This window comes from Trematosphaeria pertusa (assembly GCF_010094035.1).
Source record: "Trematosphaeria pertusa strain CBS 122368 unplaced genomic scaffold BU26scaffold_23, whole genome shotgun sequence".
Taxonomy (NCBI): domain Eukaryota; kingdom Fungi; phylum Ascomycota; class Dothideomycetes; order Pleosporales; family Trematosphaeriaceae; genus Trematosphaeria; species Trematosphaeria pertusa.
The window spans coordinates 509,464-530,659 of NW_022987234.1; the positions used below are offsets into that span (position 1 = coordinate 509,464).

At 55.7% G+C, this 21,196-nt stretch overlaps 10 protein-coding genes across 10 annotated transcripts; 6 read left to right on the forward strand and 4 right to left on the reverse strand.

The window, feature by feature from the left end:
* The first annotated feature begins 158 nt into the window (after positions 1 to 158).
* Positions 159 to 1,570, forward strand: BU26DRAFT_174109 (uncharacterized protein). The gene has a single exon (XM_033820307.1). The coding sequence runs from the start codon at positions 252 to 254 to the stop codon at positions 1,257 to 1,259; it is 1,008 nt and encodes a 335-aa protein (XP_033676602.1). The 5' UTR covers positions 159 to 251; the 3' UTR covers positions 1,260 to 1,570.
* Positions 1,571 to 1,759: 189 nt separating this feature from the next.
* On the reverse strand, positions 1,760 to 5,574 carry BU26DRAFT_610792 (nuclear pore protein-like protein). The gene is made up of 3 exons (XM_033836016.1): positions 4,873 to 5,574; positions 2,441 to 4,823; positions 1,760 to 2,377 (listed from the first exon to the last, which is right to left on the reverse strand). Exons 1-3 carry the CDS (start codon positions 5,541 to 5,543, stop codon positions 2,051 to 2,053), a joined length of 3,381 nt encoding a protein of 1,126 aa, XP_033676603.1. The 5' UTR covers positions 5,544 to 5,574; the 3' UTR covers positions 1,760 to 2,050.
* Positions 5,575 to 5,628: 54 nt separating this feature from the next.
* BU26DRAFT_174215 (uncharacterized protein) lies at positions 5,629 to 6,752 on the forward strand. The gene has a single exon (XM_033820310.1). It carries the CDS (start codon positions 5,978 to 5,980, stop codon positions 6,503 to 6,505), a length of 528 nt encoding a protein of 175 aa, XP_033676604.1. The 5' UTR covers positions 5,629 to 5,977; the 3' UTR covers positions 6,506 to 6,752.
* Positions 6,530 to 7,725, reverse strand: BU26DRAFT_174172 (uncharacterized protein). The gene is made up of 4 exons (XM_033820308.1): positions 7,473 to 7,725; positions 7,013 to 7,423; positions 6,783 to 6,965; positions 6,530 to 6,724 (listed from the first exon to the last, which is right to left on the reverse strand). The coding sequence occupies exons 1-4, from the start codon at positions 7,572 to 7,574 to the stop codon at positions 6,554 to 6,556; spliced, it is 867 nt and encodes a 288-aa protein (XP_033676605.1). The 5' UTR covers positions 7,575 to 7,725; the 3' UTR covers positions 6,530 to 6,553.
* A 1,053-nt stretch (positions 7,726 to 8,778) lies between these two features.
* On the forward strand, positions 8,779 to 11,370 carry BU26DRAFT_571757 (6-phosphofructokinase; the record flags this gene model as incomplete). Its single annotated transcript, XM_033834178.1, has 5 exons — positions 8,779 to 10,018; positions 10,071 to 10,420; positions 10,474 to 10,920; positions 10,973 to 11,149; positions 11,206 to 11,370. 5 exons carry the CDS (start codon positions 8,779 to 8,781, stop codon positions 11,368 to 11,370), a joined length of 2,379 nt encoding a protein of 792 aa, XP_033676606.1.
* Positions 11,371 to 11,715: 345 nt separating this feature from the next.
* BU26DRAFT_525102 (NAD(P)-binding protein) lies at positions 11,716 to 13,185 on the forward strand. The gene has a single exon (XM_033830425.1). It carries the CDS (start codon positions 11,794 to 11,796, stop codon positions 13,030 to 13,032), a length of 1,239 nt encoding a protein of 412 aa, XP_033676607.1. The 5' UTR covers positions 11,716 to 11,793; the 3' UTR covers positions 13,033 to 13,185.
* BU26DRAFT_174183 (major royal jelly protein) lies at positions 13,106 to 14,893 on the reverse strand. Its single transcript, XM_033820309.1, has 4 exons — positions 14,513 to 14,893; positions 14,271 to 14,465; positions 13,392 to 14,174; positions 13,106 to 13,330 (listed from the first exon to the last, which is right to left on the reverse strand). Exons 1-4 carry the CDS (start codon positions 14,646 to 14,648, stop codon positions 13,179 to 13,181), a joined length of 1,266 nt encoding a protein of 421 aa, XP_033676608.1. The 5' UTR covers positions 14,649 to 14,893; the 3' UTR covers positions 13,106 to 13,178.
* A 245-nt stretch (positions 14,894 to 15,138) lies between these two features.
* BU26DRAFT_440587 (uncharacterized protein) lies at positions 15,139 to 17,217 on the reverse strand (the record flags this gene model as incomplete). Its single annotated transcript, XM_033824402.1, has 3 exons — positions 15,139 to 16,406; positions 16,459 to 16,871; positions 16,925 to 17,217. The coding sequence occupies 3 exons, from the start codon at positions 17,215 to 17,217 to the stop codon at positions 15,139 to 15,141; spliced, it is 1,974 nt and encodes a 657-aa protein (XP_033676609.1).
* A 141-nt stretch (positions 17,218 to 17,358) lies between these two features.
* Positions 17,359 to 19,535, forward strand: BU26DRAFT_525104 (IMP-specific 5'-nucleotidase 1). The gene is made up of 8 exons (XM_033830426.1): positions 17,359 to 17,620; positions 17,706 to 17,716; positions 17,761 to 17,781; positions 17,835 to 17,849; positions 17,908 to 18,055; positions 18,164 to 18,909; positions 18,957 to 19,002; positions 19,057 to 19,535. Exons 1-8 carry the CDS (start codon positions 17,596 to 17,598, stop codon positions 19,302 to 19,304), a joined length of 1,260 nt encoding a protein of 419 aa, XP_033676610.1. The 5' UTR covers positions 17,359 to 17,595; the 3' UTR covers positions 19,305 to 19,535.
* A 114-nt stretch (positions 19,536 to 19,649) lies between these two features.
* On the forward strand, positions 19,650 to 21,052 carry BU26DRAFT_525105 (uncharacterized protein). The gene has a single exon (XM_033830427.1). It carries the CDS (start codon positions 19,981 to 19,983, stop codon positions 20,614 to 20,616), a length of 636 nt encoding a protein of 211 aa, XP_033676611.1. The 5' UTR covers positions 19,650 to 19,980; the 3' UTR covers positions 20,617 to 21,052.
* Positions 21,053 to 21,196: the final 144 nt, after the last annotated feature.

Here is a 21,196-nt window from a genome sequence, read left to right on the forward strand (position 1 = left end):
CATGGCTTCCCTCCGGCACACCCAATAGCATAGCGATGCTGTGTTGCGCAGTGGGAGAGGCTCATGGAGGTCTATAAACGCCTGGTGGCTCTCTTGCTCGCATGGCCCCAGGTCTCGCCGCATTCGTTTGAACTTCATGCTCCCGTACTCAGGGGCTTCACATGACCTAGACTTCCTACTTCGGTTTGAAAACACCAGCATTCACTCCCCTTCTCTTAATTTTTCACTAATTCACTTTCCCAATCGGCGTTATGCGCTGGTTCGTCACTGCGGCATGCCTCCTTGCATGCCTCTTCGCAGGCATTGCCCGTGCCGCCAACACCGTCAAGATCGTGAACCACTGCCCCTACGATCTCTTCTTCTGGGTCGTCGGCCCCGGCTGGCATGTCCTCGACGAACAGCACATCATCGTCCCCGGCAATCACGGTAGCGTCATCCACGGCATGATCGACACCACAGGCACCGGCGGTGGCATCAGCCTCAAGATGCGCGACGTCCCCCGCTACGCCGTCGCCCCCGCTGGTATCCTCCAGGCAGAGTACAAGTTCGAGCCCGCCACCCATAGCATCTGGTACGACTTCAGCGCCATCGACTGCAACAAGGCAGCCCCGCCCGACAGCCCAGACTACTGCCCATTCTCCCAGGGCGGAGTCAAGATGTGGGTCCCTGGTGCGGATCCGGCTTTTTGCCCTGTTGCTCAGTGCTTGCCGGGTCTGGGATGCGAGAGAACGTATCTGGATCATGGGAGCTGGCACAACGAGCCTTCGTTTCGCTGCGACATCGGGCACGACATCCTCTTTGAGACCTGCACCCATCTCGCTGCCCCGAAGACCCACGTCGTTGACGATGACGAACTTCAGCCCTGGATCCCTCTTTACCCTCCTCTGCCTCCGTCGCCGTCGCCGTCGCCGCCGCCGCCGCCGCCGCCGCCGCCACCACCAACACCAGCACTGCCAGCGCTCCCGCAGCCCCCAATGTTCCAGCAGCCGCCAACCTATCCGCCACCTCCCGACTACCCGTCCGGGACTATCTGCTACGATCCGGATTGCCTCTGCTACTCGACGACCCAACCATACCTCTGGCCTGATTCCTTCCCCGACAACACGCCGCAGTGCCCCGGCTACTGGCCGTATACTTCTCGAGAGGAGTACAAATGCCAGGTGCATGGTGCCTGCGCTTCGCCGTCGTCCGAGGAGGACTCATTCTGGAAGAGGAGGATGCTCAGGATCCATCAGGCGGTGAACGGGACCCAAGCCTAGTCGGATATTTAGGTCTACATGGCGTTTTCGGGTGGGTGTAATTTGGTGTGTCTTCCCCCCATTCCCCCCTCCTTCCCTTTGCTCTCGCCTCGGTGCAACTTGCAACCGCTGAGCCAACTAACAACTACTATAGGCATCTCGGAAAAAAAAGTGAGTTGGTGGGTGCGTGGATGGGTTATGCGTTGTCGTAATGGAGTATGTGGTTCGATACCCCCTCAGGGTCCAGCGTTGGACTAGTTCTCAGTAGTAGTACCGTAGTTTCCTTCACACTAATGTAATGTCTTGCTTACTCATATACCTAATATTTCCCTTCCCTCTTCATTCTCCGTTCCTTTCTACAACCCACCCACTCCATTCAGCACGTCCTTTAGGAAGATGTATTGAGAAGCAACGTTGCTGCAACATCTGATGAATCTTATCTGCTAATGGTATCCCATTATTCACTGCATGAGCCGGGATCGTCGTTGACAACCTACCCCTATCATCGTATCCATTCCTAAGCAATCTTCAATCCCCCGATCAAAGGCTCTATCTATATTCACCAACAAAGGCATCGGAATACACGCTTCGAAACTGATACTCTTCGTTTCTTTTTCAGGGCCACCGCTTCTCTGGTGCAGCAGTGCCCAAAGGATATATATTCTACGCAAGAATGTCGGGGAACGATGCTCTATGGCAGAATTGCGCACTCCAACGCATCGTCCAAAACCAAATCTCACATATCATACCCCCAAACATCTCATCTTCCTCGTCCCCTCATTTTCCTCACCCTATCACCCTTCCCTGCTTTGCTAATAAGCGCCAACCTCCTGTCCCTCCCGCGCAAGCGTCTCGAACACCCTCGGCGGCAGCTTGTACCGAATCAAGCCCGCAAAGACCATGAGATCCTTCGCCTTCTGAAGCAGCTGATCTGCTAAGCTCCTCCTCGTTGGATCTTCGTACTGCCCGCTTAGTAGCACTTCGCGGTGGCGGCTACAGCAGCCGATGCACCAGAGCAGCACGTTGCCGATGTTGCGCGCGATTTCGGGCGGGTAGGTGGAGAAAGAATTGGCGTGGGCGCGGATGTCGGAGAGGTTGCCGCCGGAAGTTAAAGGCAAGATGCGGAGGGACTCGATTTGCTACAAAGATGGAATGTTAGCGAACTGATGATGACAAAACGATGGGAAAGGGATGGGACTTACACCAAGGGCTTCCATGTAGGAGCGGGCTTCGATGACTTTCTTTGCCGTGTTGAGGGAGTACAAGATACCAAGTGATTCGCGATTCGTTTGCGAGACTTTTCTCCACCACAAGCTGTTTGCATCGTACAGCACGATGACTTTGTGCGCCAGCTCGACCGGGTCATCGGTCCCGAGCATACTAAGGCTAGACGTTAGATCCTGGGTTTGTTGCGGCTGCACGGTCGCTAATCGGGGTTTTAGTGGCTCGAGCCGTAGCGGCTCCTGACCGAGCTCAACAGAGAGAGCCTCGGACAGGGCACGATTGAGGATCGACACGACGCTGTCGTATTCTCCTGCAAGATGGTTCAGTAGAACAGCGTCGTTGGTGCGTCCGTTGTCGTCCGCCATCCTCGCTGCCTCGCGTGTGATAGCGTTCACCAGAGCAGTCTCGCCGATCAGCTTGATCAACGGTACGCGCTCCTGGATAAGACCTGATGTAGTCTGTCCATTAGACTTGACGTCACCTAGTAGCGTTGAGAACTCCCGTGTCTCGAGAACGAGCTCGCGGAGGGCTTCGTGAGAAAGTTCCGCTTGTTGCTTGCCCGCTTCACCAGGTAGATCCGCATTCAAGCAGATCAGGATGAGATACTCTGCCGCGGCGTCGGCTCGAGCTGCCCGGAAGTCGCCAGTATAGAAGCCAACCACTCTTCCAAAGTTGAGCTGTGGCTGTTGCCGCGTCGTGTAGGTGAGAATCTCCATGCCCGCGGTGTTCCAATCCGATACCCGCAACAGTCCGTAGTAGTCCAGGGCAATCGCGAAATGCACCGCCGAGACATAGTGGTTCTGGTAGAGGAAATTGACTGCCTGCTCAAACATACCAGCAAGCGTAGCAAGGTAGAAATAAACTCCATATCCACCTGCGGATTCAGCATCATCATTCATGAAATGGCGCTGGCCTATTTCACTGATGGTCGCGCGTATCTCGTCCAGTCCGAAGATTTCGCCAGCATTCTCCTCGGCACGGTTCCCTTCTCGAGCCAGGTTGAACTGCAGCCATACCCAATCGTCCATGCTCTCTTTTATTGTGTCAAGATTCCGGCGGCTCATCTCACAACGGCCGATGATCTTGTAGCAGGCCATGCGGTAAGGGTCGTTCGTTGGCGCTATCCGAGCACGCTGTGCATGTACATGATTGATCTTTTGTTGCAATTCAGGGCTCAACCGGCGATCTGGATCGGTGGCATAGTACGATACTGCGGCCTGAAAATTCCTGTCGTTGTTCTGGAAGAAGTTTCTCTTCTCTCGCACGTAGTCCGAGGCTTCTTGCGTCAGGCCGGCACGCAGGAGGTAGAACATGATGACCCAAGGGAATTCATCGCCGTCGCCACCAATCTTCTGCAGATGCTCTATCTCTGCTCCCAGCTCTTTCTGTGCTATCTTGGCCCTGACAAATCCTCGGATCTTATTTATTCTGGATGGCTCGCCGCCAGGCCTGGCGTCCTGTGCATTCTTCTCCAGCACCTCTTGAACGTTATCCATAAACTTCTTCTCCAAAAATTGGCGGGAGCCGTCAAGAATGCGTTTGCGCATCCGCACGCTCCTGACCGAATTCGGTTGTTCATCCAGGTACTCGGCGGCGAAGCAACGTTCCTTGGGGTTGTCGATCCCTGGAGTATCTGATTCCTCCTTCTCACCCGTGATAGAGGCTAGCGCTCTGTACGCATTGATGAAGTAATCCGAATTCTCTCCACGTGCAACCTTCTCCACCGCGGCGAACTCATGGAGGACGGGAAAGGGGCGTTCTTGAAGCCTAGTCTCATTAAGCTTCTTGACAGTCTCCATGAACTTTTCCTGTTTGTCGCGTGTGTGACGATCGCCGGGACCGGTTTGCCCAGCAAGCATAGACTTGTCCGGAGAGTCACCATTGAGCCCTCTCTTTTGGTATGGCGACATGACGGACCCAATGACGGGCGGCCCAGCAGAGGCGGCAAACGATCCGCCGTTCACCGATGCACCCTTTGCACCAGTCGAGCGGCCTTTGCGTGTGGACCTCCCAAACGCCCCGCGAGCGGTTGTGCTACCAAACGTGCTCTGCGAAGCTGCCATCTCTTCGCTCTGCCTGCCGAGGCCGAAGTGCTCGTATATCCTTTGCCGCTGTTTATCCCATTCGATCTGGACATTGTCCTCCAGGAAGGCATCGAAGTCGCGCTTAGACTGCTCCAAGCCTTCCTGGATCAGAGCTAAGGTGGATTGCGAGTGGAGGTTCGAGATGTAGCTGTCAACGTCCGTATCTAGAACATTGGCTGCTGAACCGGTGGTGCTCAGGCCCGCTTGCGTAGAGAACTGATTGAGATCACGGAGGGTGCTGCCCATCTTCACGCCAGAGGCGGATAGCAGATAGTGCCTAGAGGCAATCAGTACACGACGGCATGGCGCGCGTGAAAACAACCTACGCAGCACGATCTTGCGCCTGGTCCGCCGAAGGACCGCCAGCACCCAGATTGCGCACCTTGCGCGCAATGTCGCCCAGCCCAAGCTGCAGAGCAGGCAATTCCTCGAAGTTGCTGAGCCCATTCTCGCCAGCATTGCGTTTGCGGCCCCGCTCAAGCAGATGATCGAAGTGCGCTGATCGGCCCGCGGCTGCCTGCGACTGCGACAGAGGGCCACCAGCTTGCGGTTGTTGCTGTTGTGTCGAGGCACCACCCAAAAACGAGGACGGCCCGAATCCGCTGGTTTGTTGTGGGTTGGATAGTGGATTTGTCGTCGTCGATTGCTGCGGCTGCTGACCAGCCGGTTTCGAGAACAGGCCGCCAAAGCCAGTGGATTGCGGCTGGGAGGTCGCGCCGCCTAGAGAGAAAGCAGATGTGGATGCCGGCGCGGGCGCTGCCGTCTTTGCTCCGCCCAGATTGCCAAACAAACTTCCTCCCAATCCGCCTGAAGGCGTGGGTTGCGATGTGCCAGACGGCGCGCCGGTGGAGGCCCCAAGGCCGGAAAACAAGCTGGGCGAGGTGCCGGAGGACGTGGTGGTAGTTCCGCCAAACAGCGGCTTGAAGGCTGGCGTGCCCGAGGTCGATGCGCCGCTAGAAGCGGGCTGGCCGGTTCCGAGATTGGCGAAGAGCGACATTTGGGCGTTGTGCGTTGCGCTGGCGGTGTTGATTGCGCTGCGCAGTAGAAAACAAAAACGGAGAGCGCGTTCTGGGAGCTCGCGCACGGACCACCACAAGCTTATCCGCGCGGCTAGTCAGGCACACAGCGTGGTCGTCACAGTGAAGGCGGTAATTCCGTTTGAGCTTGAGCAATTGCGTATACTCTTGAACGGGTCAAATTGCCAGTAAGAGTGGGGCTAAGACATTCGTGGCAGCAAATTTGCGCAAATAGTGTGCTGCTGACCTACGTTCGCAAGCAAATCCATTCGAACGTCCACCGTCCAGCTACATCTAGCAAACCAAGAGATCCGAGCATAAAACATGAGTACGGTCGGGACTCCTCTTACCATCCAAAACGAACCCATCCTCCCAAGCGGCGCACAATTCGAACATTCGAACCCGGCTATTCATCATGGCCCACCTCCCGATATACCTGGACACCCCTCATCCTTGGAGACAGCGGCCTGCTGAGTATGTCTATGGCGGCGCATTCCAGCACAACGGGTGGTTTCAAAACGGCCTTCCACGGACCGTCAAGAAGCCAAAGTACCATTTCATCTGGCCGAAGGACGGCAGGAATGGGAGCAAGTGGGGTCGTATGAAGGACATCCTTCGGGGAACCGGTCCGGATATCCACGTTACGATCAGTGCAGACAAGCGGGACTATATGCACAATCGCCAGCGGAGGGCGCGATGGGCCAAGCACACTGCGCTTGATGATCGTGGCCCTGACGGCGCCCTGAAGTACCGGCTGCCATGGGTGGAGAGCGGATTGTTGGGTGGACGCGACTCCAGGAAGAAGTACGATCATTGGACGCGGCAGTATCGCAAACCGCACTGGTGGATGTGTACGGATGCCATATACCAAGGCTCCAACGACGGTGTATTTCCGGATGCCGTCAGGGATATGCGAGGAAACTGGTACCAAGATACCTTCTGAAGGGAGACATGCACATGCGCTTCCGGCTATCACCAACCGTACGGTATCTCAATCGAGGCAGCCTTCGTGGAAAGCTTCCCAAACGGTCTCCGAGGTTTCATTTGCGTCCGTCACCTGCTTGCTGCGCCTCGCCGCCGGAGCTATCATCTCATTATCGAACATTTTCTTACATTTTGCGCAAGATGTTCCTTTGACTGTCTTGTACGCAGCGATCATATCCTGGGAGGCGTCAATATCCAACCGTTACTGTACAATAGCCATGGACAGTTGAACATACCAACAGATACTTCAAGTCGTTTGCCTGTGGCCGTGACGCAATGCACCTAGTGATAGCTGGGGAAGGGTCTGCTGTGCCCAAACATTCCGCATTCAGTTTGTGCTGGCCGTTTGCTTTTTGTTCGATGATGACGCGGAATCTGAGCCTGGAGGCTGCGGATGCGGATGTGGAGACAAATTGTATCTGAATACTATAAGCGGATCGTATAGCAGATGACATGCGGCACGTACCATGATATTGTGATTGCCGTTCTCTGTGGTGAGGTTGAGATTGGGGTAAGTCTTGTGGAAGTCGTCGAGGATGCGGGATATGTCTTCTTGGGTGAGGGCAACCTGGGCTTCTTCCGCCTCTTGCGCACCATCTTTTCGTAGTAACGCGGCCTCTTTTTCTCTCGACTCCTTCTCTATCCAGCCATATTGCTGCACTTGAGCGCTGGCACTCAGGTCCGGGTTTTGGCCCATGCTTTTCCTGGCATGGTCGAATATCGCTTGAGTGTCCTGGTCATGCCACTGATTACGAAAGCTCTTGATTTCGTTCTGTGACCCGATCACTCCTTGCTTAAAGGCGCGAAACATTGCTGGCGTGGGAGGTGAATAGAAGGGTTCGACGACGCGAGGAATGGCAAGACGGAGATCATCGAGCTGGGAGATCTGTCAGCAAGGCTGCGGGAATGTGATCCGGCGTGTGTACCTGGGTTTTGAGTCGCTCAAGCTGCGCGAGGGCTGCTATGCATTGTGCTTCGTCCCAGCCTGCGCCTGCGTCTGGCTGTGGAAGTTTGGCTGCGGCAGCCATAGGAATATGGCAGAAGCAAATGAAAGAGTATAGCAAGCGTGGCACAAAGGAGATGCAAGTAGTAATAGAGGAAACTGAGCGAGACGACGTGTGCAATTGAAGGCCAGAAAGTGGATGTGAAGCCGGGGCTATTGTCGAGCTATTGTGGAGGCGTGAAGAGGACTCGGAGGACCCAAGGTAGCCGCCAAGAACTTCTCGGGAACGCTCTCACGTGCCGACGTCGCGTCCTGGAGGTGCTGAGAGAGGTGACTTGGCCCGCGAAAGGAAAAAGACAGGGCGGATGCACGTTCGTCCCTAGAGTGCTACTCGTAGCGAGCTTGACAGTGTCGGTGATTGATTGAGTGCATTTTGCGCTGGCCGGGATGGCTGACGTGAAGAAAAATTCTGTTGACCGCTGGGCGGGGCGGGACCATGGGAATGGCATCCGAATTGCGAATTGCTTCGCCCACCTCGAGATGCTCGGGGCTTGGGGCATCCATGGGTCGATCCGCCTGGCCGGCGCTGCGAGCAAGCCCTGGAGATACGTTAGGCATCTCATATGGAGCAAGACGATGGAGAAAAACCGCAGGCTGCCAACGTGGGGTAGCCCTGGAGCCGCCCACCGCCGAACCGCACTGGACCCGTCGCGACGGCCGCATGTAGTTCGGTGCTAAGACATGGGGAAGAGCCGGCGAGACTGAAGCTCCTCCGACAAGGCAGAGCGGCCAGAAGATTTGTGCGCAAGTGTCGCCGAGGCAGCAGAGAATGGCCGCTCACCCGCCCGCGCTTCCATGTGTGTGCCCCGCCTTGCCCGACGCTGACCGGGGGAGCTCCGTCGCTTTCTTTTTCCAAGGACCCCACGTCATGGTGCACCTGCACGCTCGCCCGCCAGACGAAGCAAATCTTATCTTGCGGCCGCCCTATATACGAAGCCAGTTCCAGCCTCGAGCTTTGTCGTGGCAGTATCAATTGCACCCCCGCCTGACCCTCCCGTAAAGAGCGAGCTTGGTACACAGCCCAGGTCCCGCTGCAGGCGAAGCTTCCCAACACTCCCAGGCGCCCGCTTCTACGCCCTCACTGTACACCTCACTCACGCGCCCTTCACTCTTATCTAGCTCCTAGATCCGATTATCTCATAGCAAGACCGAAACCCTCCTCCTACCCCTCCACCACTCCTCCACCTCTTCTCCCACGCCTTACGTTCCTTTCATCACACCACCCCGACATGGCGCCGACGAGTGTTCCACCGCCCCTCGAGGGCAAGAAGCGCAGAATTGGAGTCATGACTTCCGGAGGAGACGCCCCAGGCATGAACGGCAGCGTACGGGCCGTGGTCCGCATGGCCATCCACAACAATTGCGAGGCCTACGCAATCTACGAAGGCTACGACGGCCTGGTCAAGGGCGGAGACATGATCAAGGAGATGAAGTGGGAAGATGTTCGAGGCTTTCTTTCCGAGGGCGGCACGCTCATCGGCACGGCGCGCTGCAAGGAGTTCATGGAGCGCGACGGACGGAGGACCGCAGCCAAGAACATGATTCTGAAGGGCATAGATGCTCTAGTCATTTGCGGTGGTGACGGCAGTTTGACCGGAGCAGACAAGTTTAGAGCAGAGTGGCCGAGCCTGCTGGAAGAGCTGGTAGAGAAGAAGGAGCTCAAACCCGAGCAGGTGGCCCCGTTCAAGCACCTAAACATTGTCGGACTCGTCGGCTCCATAGACAACGACCTCAGCATGACAGACGCCACCATCGGATGCTACAGCTCTCTCGCCAGAATTTGCGAAGCCATTGACTCCGTGGACACCACCGCTACGAGCCACCAGCGTGCTTTCGTCGTGGAGACCATGGGAAGGCACTGCGGTTGGCTCACGCTCATGGCTGGCGTAGCAACCGGAAGCGACTTCATCTTCATCCCAGAGAAGCCCGCCGAACCAGGGTGGCAAGAGAACATGCTCACTATCGTCAAGAAGCATCGCGCCATGGGCAAGCGGAAAACCATCGTCATCGTCGCTGAGGGTGCCATCGACACCGAGCTCAACAAGGTTACCCCTCAACAGATCAAAGACATCCTTTCGGGCGCAGGTTTGGATACGAGGATCACAACGCTTGGGCACGTACAGAGAGGAGGGCAGCCTGCGGCGTATGACAGGATGCTGTCCACGCTTCAAGGTGTCGAGGCCGTCAAGGCCGTTCTGGAAGCGACTCCCGAGACGCCCTCACCAGTTATCTGTATGATCGAGAACAAAATCGTGCGCCGACCGCTCCTTGAAGCAGTTGCACAGACGAAGGAGGTTGCCAAAGCAATCGAAGACAAGGACTTTGACAAGGCTATGCGCCTGCGAGATGCAGAGTTCGCTGAATACTTCAGGTCATATCAGATCACCACAGCGGCGGATCAGCCTGAGCTCCTGCTGCCCGAGAAAGAGCGAATGCGGATCGGAATTATCCACGTAGGAGCGCCGGCCGGTAGGTATATCTAGCTTTTCTCGAGGTTTTAAAGCTAATATATATATTCTAGGCGGTATGAACGCTGCGACGCGTGCTGCCGTTGCCTATTGCTTGGCGAGAGGACATACTCCGATCGCACTCCACAACGGTTTCCCCGGTCTCATCCGACACCACTCCGACGAGCCCCTCGGAGCGGTGCGAGAGATTAAGTGGATCGACGCTGAAGGCTGGGCCAACAAGGGTGGTTCAGAAATCGGTACGAACCGTGGTCTTCCAAGCGAGGATCTCGAGACAGTAGCCTTCGTCTTCAAGAAGTACAGCATCCAGGCCCTCTTCGTGGTCGGAGGTTTCGAGGCGTTCACAGCAGTTAGTGAACTGCGCAGGGGACGCGAGCATTACAAGGCTTTCAAAATTCCCATGGTAGGCACATCTGTAGCTGAGTTTGGGAGCGTCCTTTCGCTGACTTGTTTTAGGTTATCCTCCCGGCAACCATCTCGAACAATGTCCCAGGAACTGAGTACTCCATCGGATCCGATACGTGCTTGAACGCGCTGATCCAATACTGTGACGCCTGCCGACAGTCCGCTTCGGCTTCCAGGAGGAGAGTCTTTGTTATCGAGACCCAGGGCGGAGAGTCTGGCTATATCGCTACGATCGCCGGATTGTCCATTGGCGCCCTTGCCGTCTACACACCGGAAGATGGTATCAGCCTTAAGATGCTAGACCACGACATCGACCACCTCCGCGATGTCTTCCTTCTAGACAAGGGCCAAAACCGTGCCGGAAAGATCATCCTCGTCAACGAGAAGGCATCAAAGACATACAGCGTGCAGATCATCGCAGATATGATCGCCGAGGCTGGCAAGGGCAAGTTTGAGTCCCGACATGGTGTTCCGGGCCATTTCCAGCAGGGCACGACAGTAAGTGAAAATCAGATGTTTTTGGACAACGAATCTGATCCTGTACAACTAGCCTTCTCCGATGGACCGCGTCCGCGCCGTCCGTTTCGCCTTCCGCTCGATGGAGCACCTCGAATCCTTCGCCGGCAAATCGCGCGACGAAATCGAGGACGATCCCATGAGCACGTCTGTAATCGGTATCAAGGGCGCTAAAGTCTTGTTCTCGCCCATGGAGACCATCGAGAAGAAGGTATGCTCTCGTCCTCAAACACAGCCATCTACGCGCGTAAGCTAACACTGGAATAGGAGACGGACTGGCACCGTCGCCGGCCAAAGCATGAGTTCTGGATGAACCTCAAGGAGATTGTGGATATTCTAAGCGGACGGCCAGGGTCGCCAAACGTAAGGCCGGGAATCGAGACGCCGGCCGGCAAGCCCAAGCAGGGCACTCCGATAAGGATGGCGGAGTAGGCTGCGTCACCACGACAGTGCAGACTATAAGGGAATCCAACGTAGTTTGCCCGACAAGAAGCGTGTGGCCATGGATGCTTCGATGGAATCATGAGTGATAAAGAAATGTACAGCATGCGAGGATTAGGGGCACCGATAGCATAGCAGGTCAAGAGTAGATCGCTCAGGGTAGCATTTCCAAGCATGAGATCTCTCCGATGGTATGACTTGATGTGCATTTATGCATCCATAAAATCTTGTATGCTCTCAATTCTTCCCGCAAGTAAGATGCACAGGAAACTTCTCGTGTCAGACTTCATACTGACGTCCCCACCAACCTCGGCTGTAAACGTCATAGCTCCCAAAGCTCACGAACTTTCCTACCTGACCTGATACCGTCGATAATCCAACACATCAGCCGTCCAAACACCCAAATCACCCACAATGGCAACAAAACTCCTCTCTCCAGCTCCCCGCCTCTCAAGCGCATCAAGGCCAAAAACTCTCCAATGCCTCCACCGCCCCCGACCCATACAATCCCCCCTCGCTCCCCACCAACAACGCCGCTGCATCTCCGCCTACGGCTACGAGCAAGCCAAAGCGCTCGCATTCTCATCCTATGGCGAACCCCCCGCCGTCCTCTCCCTGCACAGCCACTCCATCGCCCCGCCCCACGGCTCCCTCATGACGCTGCGCTTCCTCGCCTCGCCCATCAACCCCGCAGACATCAACCAGATCCAGGGCGTGTACCCGTCGAAACCGACGTTCACCACCGCGCTGGGCACCGCGCATCCCATCGCCGTCGCGGGGAACGAGGGCGTCGCGGAGATCATTGCTCTGGGGGACAAGGCGCGGGGCGAGGGGTTTAAAAAGGACGATTGGGTGCTCATGAAGGCGCCGGGCTTCGGCACGTGGCGCACGCATGCGAGCGCGACGGGCGAGCAGGTTGTCAAGCTGGAGGAGGAGATGCGCGAGGGCATCAGTGTGGTGCAGGCGGGGACCGTGAGTATCAATCCGTGCACGGCGTACCGCATGCTGCGCGACTTCACGGAGCTGAAGGAGGGCGAGTGGTTCATTCAGAACGGGGCGAATAGCGGCGTGGGTCGCGCGGCGATACAGTTGGGCCGGCGCTGGGGGTATAAGAGCGTGAATGTTATTCGGGGCAGGGAGGATAAGGCGGCGGAAGGGAAGTTGAAGGAGGAGTTGAGGAGTATTGGGGCCGATGTCGTGGTTACGGATGCGGAGCTGCAGTCACAAGGCATAAAAGATATGGCGAAGGAGTGGACGAATGGTGGCCGCGAACCCATCCGGCTGGCGCTGAACTGCGTAAACGGGAAGCCTGCGACTGCGATGGCCAAGCTGCTCGCGAGCGATGCGCATTTCGTCACCTATGGCGCTATGTCGAAGCAACCGCTCACTATCCCCGCGTCGATGCTGATCTTCAAGAACATACACTTCCACGGCTTCTGGGTCAGCAGATGGGCGGCGCAGAACCCGGAGGAGAAGAAGAAGACGGTGGCGGATGTGCTGGACCTCACGCGCACGGGGCAATTCAAGGATACTCCGGTGGATGAGATCAAGTGGGAGTGGGAGACGAAGGGGGAGGAGTTGATTGCGAAGGTGAAGGACACGCTGGAGGGATATCGGGAAGGCAAAGGGGTGTTTGTTTTTGGGAAGACGTGAGCTTTGATCTGCTCGGGTAAGATACCATGGTTTGTAGATAGACTATATGATGGGGAGGAGGGAAGCACCCTCTCTCTTCTTCGACCGCTTTTTATTCGTTCCAGATTGTCTGTGTTTTCTGTTGTATACCGGAAGTAAAATCCAGCCTATTGCAGCGACACTCTCGTCCCGTTCCCGGGAAGCTTTGCTCGAAACAGCACGAAAGGTCTCTCCCTCCTATCCGTGCCCGGATAGAACCCTGGCGTAAAGCACAACTGGTTGACTGTGAAGTACAGATATCCATCACTCCCCACGGACACTAATTCCCGTCCGTCAACACTGACTGTTCCTCACACTTCGCAAGGGGGAGGGAGACTTACTAGTATCGACCCAGTTGATCCTCGGATCGCGAACGAAGAGGGTCGTAGAAGCATTGGCGGGGTTGTAAAACGAGATGCCGTTCTGCTCCATATTCCCCGCGTAGATAAAGCCATTTGTGTCCGTCTCAAACCCATCACTCACGCCTCTTTGACCGCGATTTTGCACCGCCGCCTGCGCCAGCAGCTCCGAGTTCAGACTCTGATGGCGAAGGCGTTCAGTCGGGATGGAGTAAAGGTATCGGCCGCCCACGGGACCCCAGAAAAGCTCATTTCCATCTGCGGATATGGGAATGCCGTCGGAGCCGAGGGGTACAGTAGTGAGTGGGAGACCGGACCCGGGGATGTAGTATAGTGGTGTGCCCCAAACATACGGCACAAAGCTCCTCTCGGCCCTAACCTCCGTTATGCCGTTCAAATGCCTCCAGCTCACGCCCGCGCCCAAATCGACCACAATAATCCCATTTCTGCCCTCTGAACTACTGTCCGTGATATACGCCACGCCGCCGCCGCTTGCCGTATTTTCAGGCCGCAGATCAAAACGGATGTCGTTGAGGTACGAGTCTGGATATGCGACCATGGGAGGGAAGACGATGGTCTGGATAACGGAGTCGGTGGAGAGGGAGACGCAGAGGAGTTTGGGGCCGCCAGGGGAGGCGGGGACGAGAGTGCTGTTTTGGGTGAGGGCGCGGCCTGTGTCGAGGATCCAGAGGCGGTCGAGGGGGTCGAGGGGGTCGAGGACGACAGATTGCACGCCGATGAGGTAGTTCGGGTAGTTTGCGCCGGCTGTGAGGGAGGGATTAGTTTTGCATGGCTTTCAGTGGGGATCGTGCGTATTGGGTAGGAACTTGTTCCCTGCGGAGAAGATCAAGGAAAGCGTACAGGCGGGAGAAGTGGAATAGTTGATTGAGCCTCCAGGCGGATTGTTGATTTGAGCACTCGGATAGGGCCGCTCAGTGTTATTTCCTATTAACTCCGCAACCGTGTATTTCCCATTGCTGCCATCATTCGTGTTGTTCGCGTCAAGGCCAGGAGGATAGTTCGAGAATTTCCTTCCATCCTTCGACACAGTGACTCCTACATACAATCAGCGCAAATGCACGGAAGGAGCCACGAGCGGGTACCTGTCGGCCACTGGTCATTGTACAGATGAACTACTTCAAGAGGAGGTCCCGCGACGCCAGGATCGGAGCGGAGTTGCTGTGCGCTCGAGAACGCCGTCACTAAGCCGAGGAGACCAAATTTCTTCGCCAAAACCATGATGAGTGAGGCTGGAGAGAGCAGACGCGTGGTAAATCGGAAAACTGCAGAGAAGTTTCCGTTTTGTCATTAAATCCGGTTGGTTGACAACGTCAATAACCACCGCCATGGTACCTGGTACTCTTATTGCAAGAATGAGGAGTCTTCACGTCATTATGAGCACTCCATGGCGAAGCAAGCAGGGAATTACTGTATCCGGGTAGTGTCTGGTCCAATTCGGAGGTTGAGCTAAAGCGGTCGGGAGCTTAGGGAAGCTACCCCGCTGCGGACATTTTGACAACCGGGGTATGATCGCCAACCTCGTGGTGTGGCGTGCCGCGGATGCAGGTCCGAACCACTCTGGACGCATCGGATCACTAAGCCAAGCGTGACGGCCTCAAATCGAGAACGCGCTTCGCGTGGAAAATTGATTTGAGGAGCTGTCATTCCTTTCCTGGACTTGCTCATGAATCAACTCAGCGGTTCAAATATGGGTACTCTGCTGGAACATTCATGGATACCGGTCGACCCAGCTCTTGACCTTCTCCCTCAGAGACGGGTGTCCCGGACTGCCATTCCAGACAAACGACTCCGCAATCGCCCCCGTCACCAGATGCATATTATTACTAGCTGTGGCCTTCAATATTCCGTTCTCTAGTTGGATGGATACGGCATATTCTTTATGTGACCCTTTCTTGCTTCCGTTGGAGAGGATGCAGACCCGGGGATCCTTGCTCTTGATAACAGTCCTTCCAGGATACTCCTTGGAGAGGACGGTATGAGAGATGTCCAAGGACAGGTTCCAGTCCAAGTACGACTTCACGTCTTCGGTGGATGACATCTTAAACTGGCGCTGTTGGTCGTTGGAAAGGTTCAGCACCGAAATCAGGGAAGGCGGTAGAGTGAGCTTGTGCTCTGTGCCAAAATGGGGTTGCCCGATATATGTCCGCGTAGATACTGTAATGTGCTCTGATTGTGCCCCATTTGAGGAAGGAAGCGAGAGTGCAGTAGTGCCCTCAAAAGGTCGGGTGAAGGTCTGCAAAAGCTGATCTATCGCGGAGAGGTCCTTCCGATGGGATTCCTTGATGATGTCTGTCAACTTAACCCAAGAAGTCTCGCGGGAAGCTTCTAAAGCTAACTCCAGACCGGCACTTTTTAGAGTTCTCGCGACCACATTCAGGTACGCATGTAGTGAGTCGATGGCGTCAAGGTGGCTAGAGATGCTGAGCAAAGTCCGTAAAAGAGGTGGAGTTGACTGTTGCCGCTTGTGCTGCGTCAGAGGGGGAGGGATCTGCGATCTCCGATGCAGTCGCATGTGGTGCTCGTGAGTCAGAAGAAGGCGCAGGAACTCTGCGATATTCTGGGCCAACCAATCCTGAGATCCGTCCTGGCCGAGCGGAATGTTATCATCGCGGGCTATACAATCGATCAGAATCTTCCGATGCTTTGATCGATCGCTTGGGCCTGGGGCTGCAAGTTGAATAACCGAGTTCCGCAGCTCGACTCCGTATGCGAGCAGTTGGCGGGTCTCCATGGACATCTCGTGGAACACCTCTTCTTCGAACAGAGAATCCCGAGCAAGCTGTATTGACTTTTCAATGGCTGATTCATCGACATCACTTTGTGTAGGAAGGTTCGAAGCCCCTGTGATCTTCCCGTTGTCGCTAATCCTTACGCGGAGAGTCTTTGGCTTCAGTGCAAGCGCTGGGTCTAAGATGATGCTGCCGTCTTTGTCCATGCGCAGAGGGGCAAGGCCGCGGGCTTTGAAGTGATTGCCGGCTATAGGAACATTAGCACCGCCATTCCGTAGAAGGGAGTCCACGAGCCTTACCTTCGGGGAGTCCATAGCGCACAGCGAACGGAGCATGCCGCCCATCCTTCCGAGTTCGCTGTATAGACCATCCCTTCTTAGATATTGAGAGTGTCTCCTCCCAGTACTTAGTCTCTTTACGGACTTCAGTCTCCAGCTTCGTAGCCGCCTTGAGCAGGTTGTCTGTTGCCCAGTCAAGAGCCTCCATTCGCGAGCCCTTCATCACAAGCTGCTGCCTCATCGCAGTATCAGCGAGCCTCTGTCGATCCGCAGGTCGTTCTGGAGGATCGGTCTTGTCGAGCCCAAACGATCCGGGCGGAACACCTTGTTGCTTGAATTTGTGGCTGTACGCACTCTCGAGATTTTTCGAGGGGTCTTTGGACAGGATGATCGCAACGAGGTCGAGCGCGTTGGCAGCAGAGAAGGTAGCCCATCTACCATACTGTTAGCTATAGAATGGGATGTGCAGATCCGGCCTGTGACTTACTCTAGCTTCGTTGCCATTTCGTTCCGCACGCGGTGGATTTCCTCAAGCTTGTCCCTGGCTGTCGGAGCTTCCTCCTTCTTCTCCTGCTCCACGGCCTCCATGACATCTTCCGGGAGCTCCTTGCCAGCGTCGATCTCATCCTGGAGAGCTTTCTCGGTGATGCCCCGCAGGTGTCCACGTTCGGTCGTGAGCTGGGCTATTTGCTGGTAGAGGTCCTCTTTGCTCAGCGCGTCTCTGGCCGAAGCCGGCCACGGCCGCAGGGCCACACTTGCCATCGTCTCGGCCCCGGACATATTCGAGGTCAGTCGCGCGAGGCAGGTGACGCGGTTGTGGGTGCTGCCCAGCTGATTTTCTGGGACAAAGCCGCGGACCGCTAGCGTGGGCGCGTTATCGATTAGAGCTACCCCCTGCAAGGCACTTTCACATCCTGTCCACGCGCAGGGAAAGAATTGGGCCATTCACCAATCGTCCAGAAAGCCAATTACGTGCGATTGACAGCCATTTCACGATCCAATTGCACTCTGCGCACGAGTAAAAGCCATCTCTCCACGTGCTCCTTCCCTTTCCCTCTTCGGTTAGCCGCGGTGTCCCTGTGTCATGGTCAGACATCTTGACAGCTCACTCGAGCTTGGTGGCATCCAGCTTCCTTTCCATTACTCGATCAATTCAACATGACAACCAGATACCGTGTAGAATGTAAGTTAAAGCCGCCCTAGCCTCGTCCTGATCTCCCCATCGTCTTCCCTACGGGAGAGAATATATTCCGCTAACTGTGCCTTAGATGCTCTCAAGGTGCGTCCTCCGCTCCCCAAAGCTCGAATCTTGCTGAGAATCAGACCCATCGTCGGGACCAACTGGTATGTACCCCAGGAACCGCAATGTGACATAAGTTTGCTCACTTCTTCTAAAGATTGAATGGATCAAGGTATATTTCTCCCTACGGATAAGAAACAGGCGGGAGGCAAAGACTAAAACTCCACCAGGGCCTTCTAGCGGTTCCATTCGTCTTGCACTCACAGCCCACGGCCGTATGGGAACCTACTGTGGAGTCCGTGGACCACATGGCCATGACAGCCCAACGACGCTACGCTGAGATCATGAGGGACGTGGAAGAGATAGTCAACGATCACAGTAAGTCAGCCCATCTCTAAAGCCTCTTGGCCAAGCTTTGGCTGTGGTTATCAGAATTAGGTGTCAAGGGTCGACATCTCAAAGCAGAAACTAAAATACTGCCCGCAGTTGCTCATCAAAAAGCTGGCACGCAGAATCGGTCAAAGCTCAAACTACTGGTCCCATCGGTAGCCAACTTCTTCACACCATTGGCTCTCCACGATGCGTTTATCTGGCAAGATCAACGGCGGTTCATCAGTTATCGCCGTTTCGTACCCCCGTCATTCAACGATATTAGACTGGTCCTCAACACCGCCCAGGTCATGAGCCTCGTCCGCAGCGGCCCTTTGGAGCTAGTCACCTTCGATGGAGACGTTACCTTGTACGACGATGGTCAATCCCTCTCACCAGACAACCCCGTTATTCCGCGCATTTTGCGACTCATGCGTACGGGTTCCAAGATTGGAATCGTGACAGCCGCCGGTTATACAGAAGCGCGTCGTTACTACGAGAGACTCTACGGACTGCTCGACGCGATCTATACTTCAGCTCTTCCGGACTCTACCAAGGAGAATCTCGTAGTACTTGGAGGGGAGAGCAACTTCTGCTTCAAGTACGCTGGGGACAGTCCAGACCTGCTGAAACTGGTACCACGGCAGGAATGGCTGCTCAAGGAGATGGTGCTTTGGGAAGAATCGGACATTACGGAGCTCCTTGACATCGCGGAGGCATCCTTAAGGGACACGGTCAAGAACATGCGCATGGAAGCGATCCTAGTCCGCAAAGAGAGGGCTGTTGGCATCATACCGAAACCGGGCTATAAATTCTGCCGCGAGACGCTCGAGGAGACGGTGTTGATAACCCAGAAGATATTGGTAAGTCAATTCCGACTTACCCAGCTACAGATAGCTGACTGAAGCAGGAATTGTCCGAAGTTGGGCGCCGTTTGCCTTTCTGCGCCTTCAATGGTGGGGCGCTATTAGTACCGTCCCTGTAACCCTTCATGCTGACTTAAGGCCTAGGTGGTAATGATGTGTTTGTGGACATCGGTGACAAATCCTGGGGGGTGCTGGCCTGCCAACGCTTTTTCGACGGCATTGAAGGCGGAAAGACATTGCACATTGGCGACCAGTTTCTGTCCGCTGGAGCGAATGACTTCAAAGCACGGCTGGCCTGCACGACGGCATGGATTGCGAATCCGGCAGAAACGGTTCAATTGTTAGATGAGATTGCTGAATTGGACGAAATTCAGCAACGGAAGACGAGATGAGTGGTGGCCCGGTTGCTTGCCAGACAACGGGCTTGCAGGAGTTCACGAGGCTCATTTGCAGAAGCAAGCATGCTGGTGTGGCGTGTTTCTGACGCGTTTCGCCTTGATCTTGAGCCTTCCCCGGCTCGCGGGCATGAGGATCCAGGGCGGGTGAGACGAATCTTATGACTGGCATCACGATAGCTCCACGATTAGATAGCGAATGGCAAATCCCCGTGACAGGGAATTCACTCCAGATCGCTTGATGGACCCTGACTCGGGACGGAAGATGCAGCTTCCTGATTGGTGATGGGCGGCACGCTAGGCTCCGTGCGCCCCTGCAGCAGCCCTCCGCGACGTTGTGTAAAAGAAACCACCAACACCCGTTTTCTTCAACGGGTACGTTTGTTTTGCGGCGCCGTATTATTTGCGCCTTTCCATGACAGTGAAGCTGTCTCCGCATCGTTATCGTCCCGCGCGGCGCAGCACCTGTTCTGTCCTCGCCTCCGTCGTCGTGTTCGCAACCTTGTCAGACACTCCGCACCGGTTTAGCTCCTGAGCTACATCGCCCGACTGCGGACCGCGACGCTCGCTCGTCTCGCTCTGTCGCTCGCTGCAGGCCATTGCTCGTCCGACGAACCCAGTTCTTCATCGTTGACTGCCGCGCGGCCAGGACAGCTTCCGCAGGACATCCATCATGGCCGTGGGCAAATACCAGCCTCTCACCCTTACTCCCATAAACTTCTCCCTCACCGAGGGCACCGCGATTCCCGCGCCGCCCGATTCTCCTCCCGACACCCCCCGCCCTCCGACGCCTGGCAAGGGACCGCTATCCTCTCACCCTACGCCGAAGTCTGCTGTCTTCCCACAGCACGAAGGCTCGCCACCTCCGAAAGATTCGACAGATTCGGCGCACCTTCACCAGACGTCGACCAACGATGGCGCGAGCACGCTGTCTCCCACAAGCCCATCGGGCAAGCGCCCGTCTTCGGTGCGCAAATTCTTAGGCCTCCGTACCCTGTCGTCGCAGGACAGCCTCAATTCCGACCGGCCGGGATCTCCGGCAACACTGAGCAGCCAGCCGAGTCTGAGCAGAAAGAAGAGCAGCAGTTGGTTCAGCAAGAGGAAGAGCACATTCGTCATCGGATCGGTACCTGAAGGGAAGGAAAATCACACGCCTCAGGCCAACGGCGCAAGCGCGAAACCCGCGCCTACAAGCCCGCCGAAGAAGAAAGGGCCGCCGCCACCAGCGCTGCCTGACCTCAAAGCTTTCGGCGTCAGCGACGATGCGCTGAGCATGGAGGTCGACGACATGTTCAAGAACATAAAGTAAAGGTGAAAACAAAAGGGCAAGCGGGAAGGAAGGACGGTTACGATGGATTCTGACGGACCAAGTTTAATGGCGCTTTGTCTCTTCTTTGGTGCATATGCGCTGGACACGGTTGGGAGTTAAACAGATTGTGGATAGTTCCTTTTTTGCATGCACACGATACCCTCCTGCTTCGCTTCCCAATCGGAGAAAGCAGGACAGCGGCGGACGAGGCTGGTTTGCGGTTGTATCTTTTGGAAAGATATCGGGTGTGGGAGGAGAAGATGAGGGGACGCGGAAAGGATTGGAGCATTTCAATACTCCCTTTTTACATCACGCTTGACAGCATTCCCTTTCCCGCTTCTATGTATATTGTCTTCCTCTGTCGGAGTCTTCTCCGCTGCGGCAGCAGAAATCTTGATCTCCTTTGTCGACCCATTCTCAGCTTCGCCCTCCGCGCTGGCAGATTGCTGTATTGCGCGCGTGCCCATTTTACCCGCGATCGGCTGCCAACGATGACAGGTTTGAATGATGTCAACCTTGGAAGTGGTGAAGACATGCCGCGTGCGCTGCCGGCCAATCAGCGCTCGTGTGGTTGCTACGG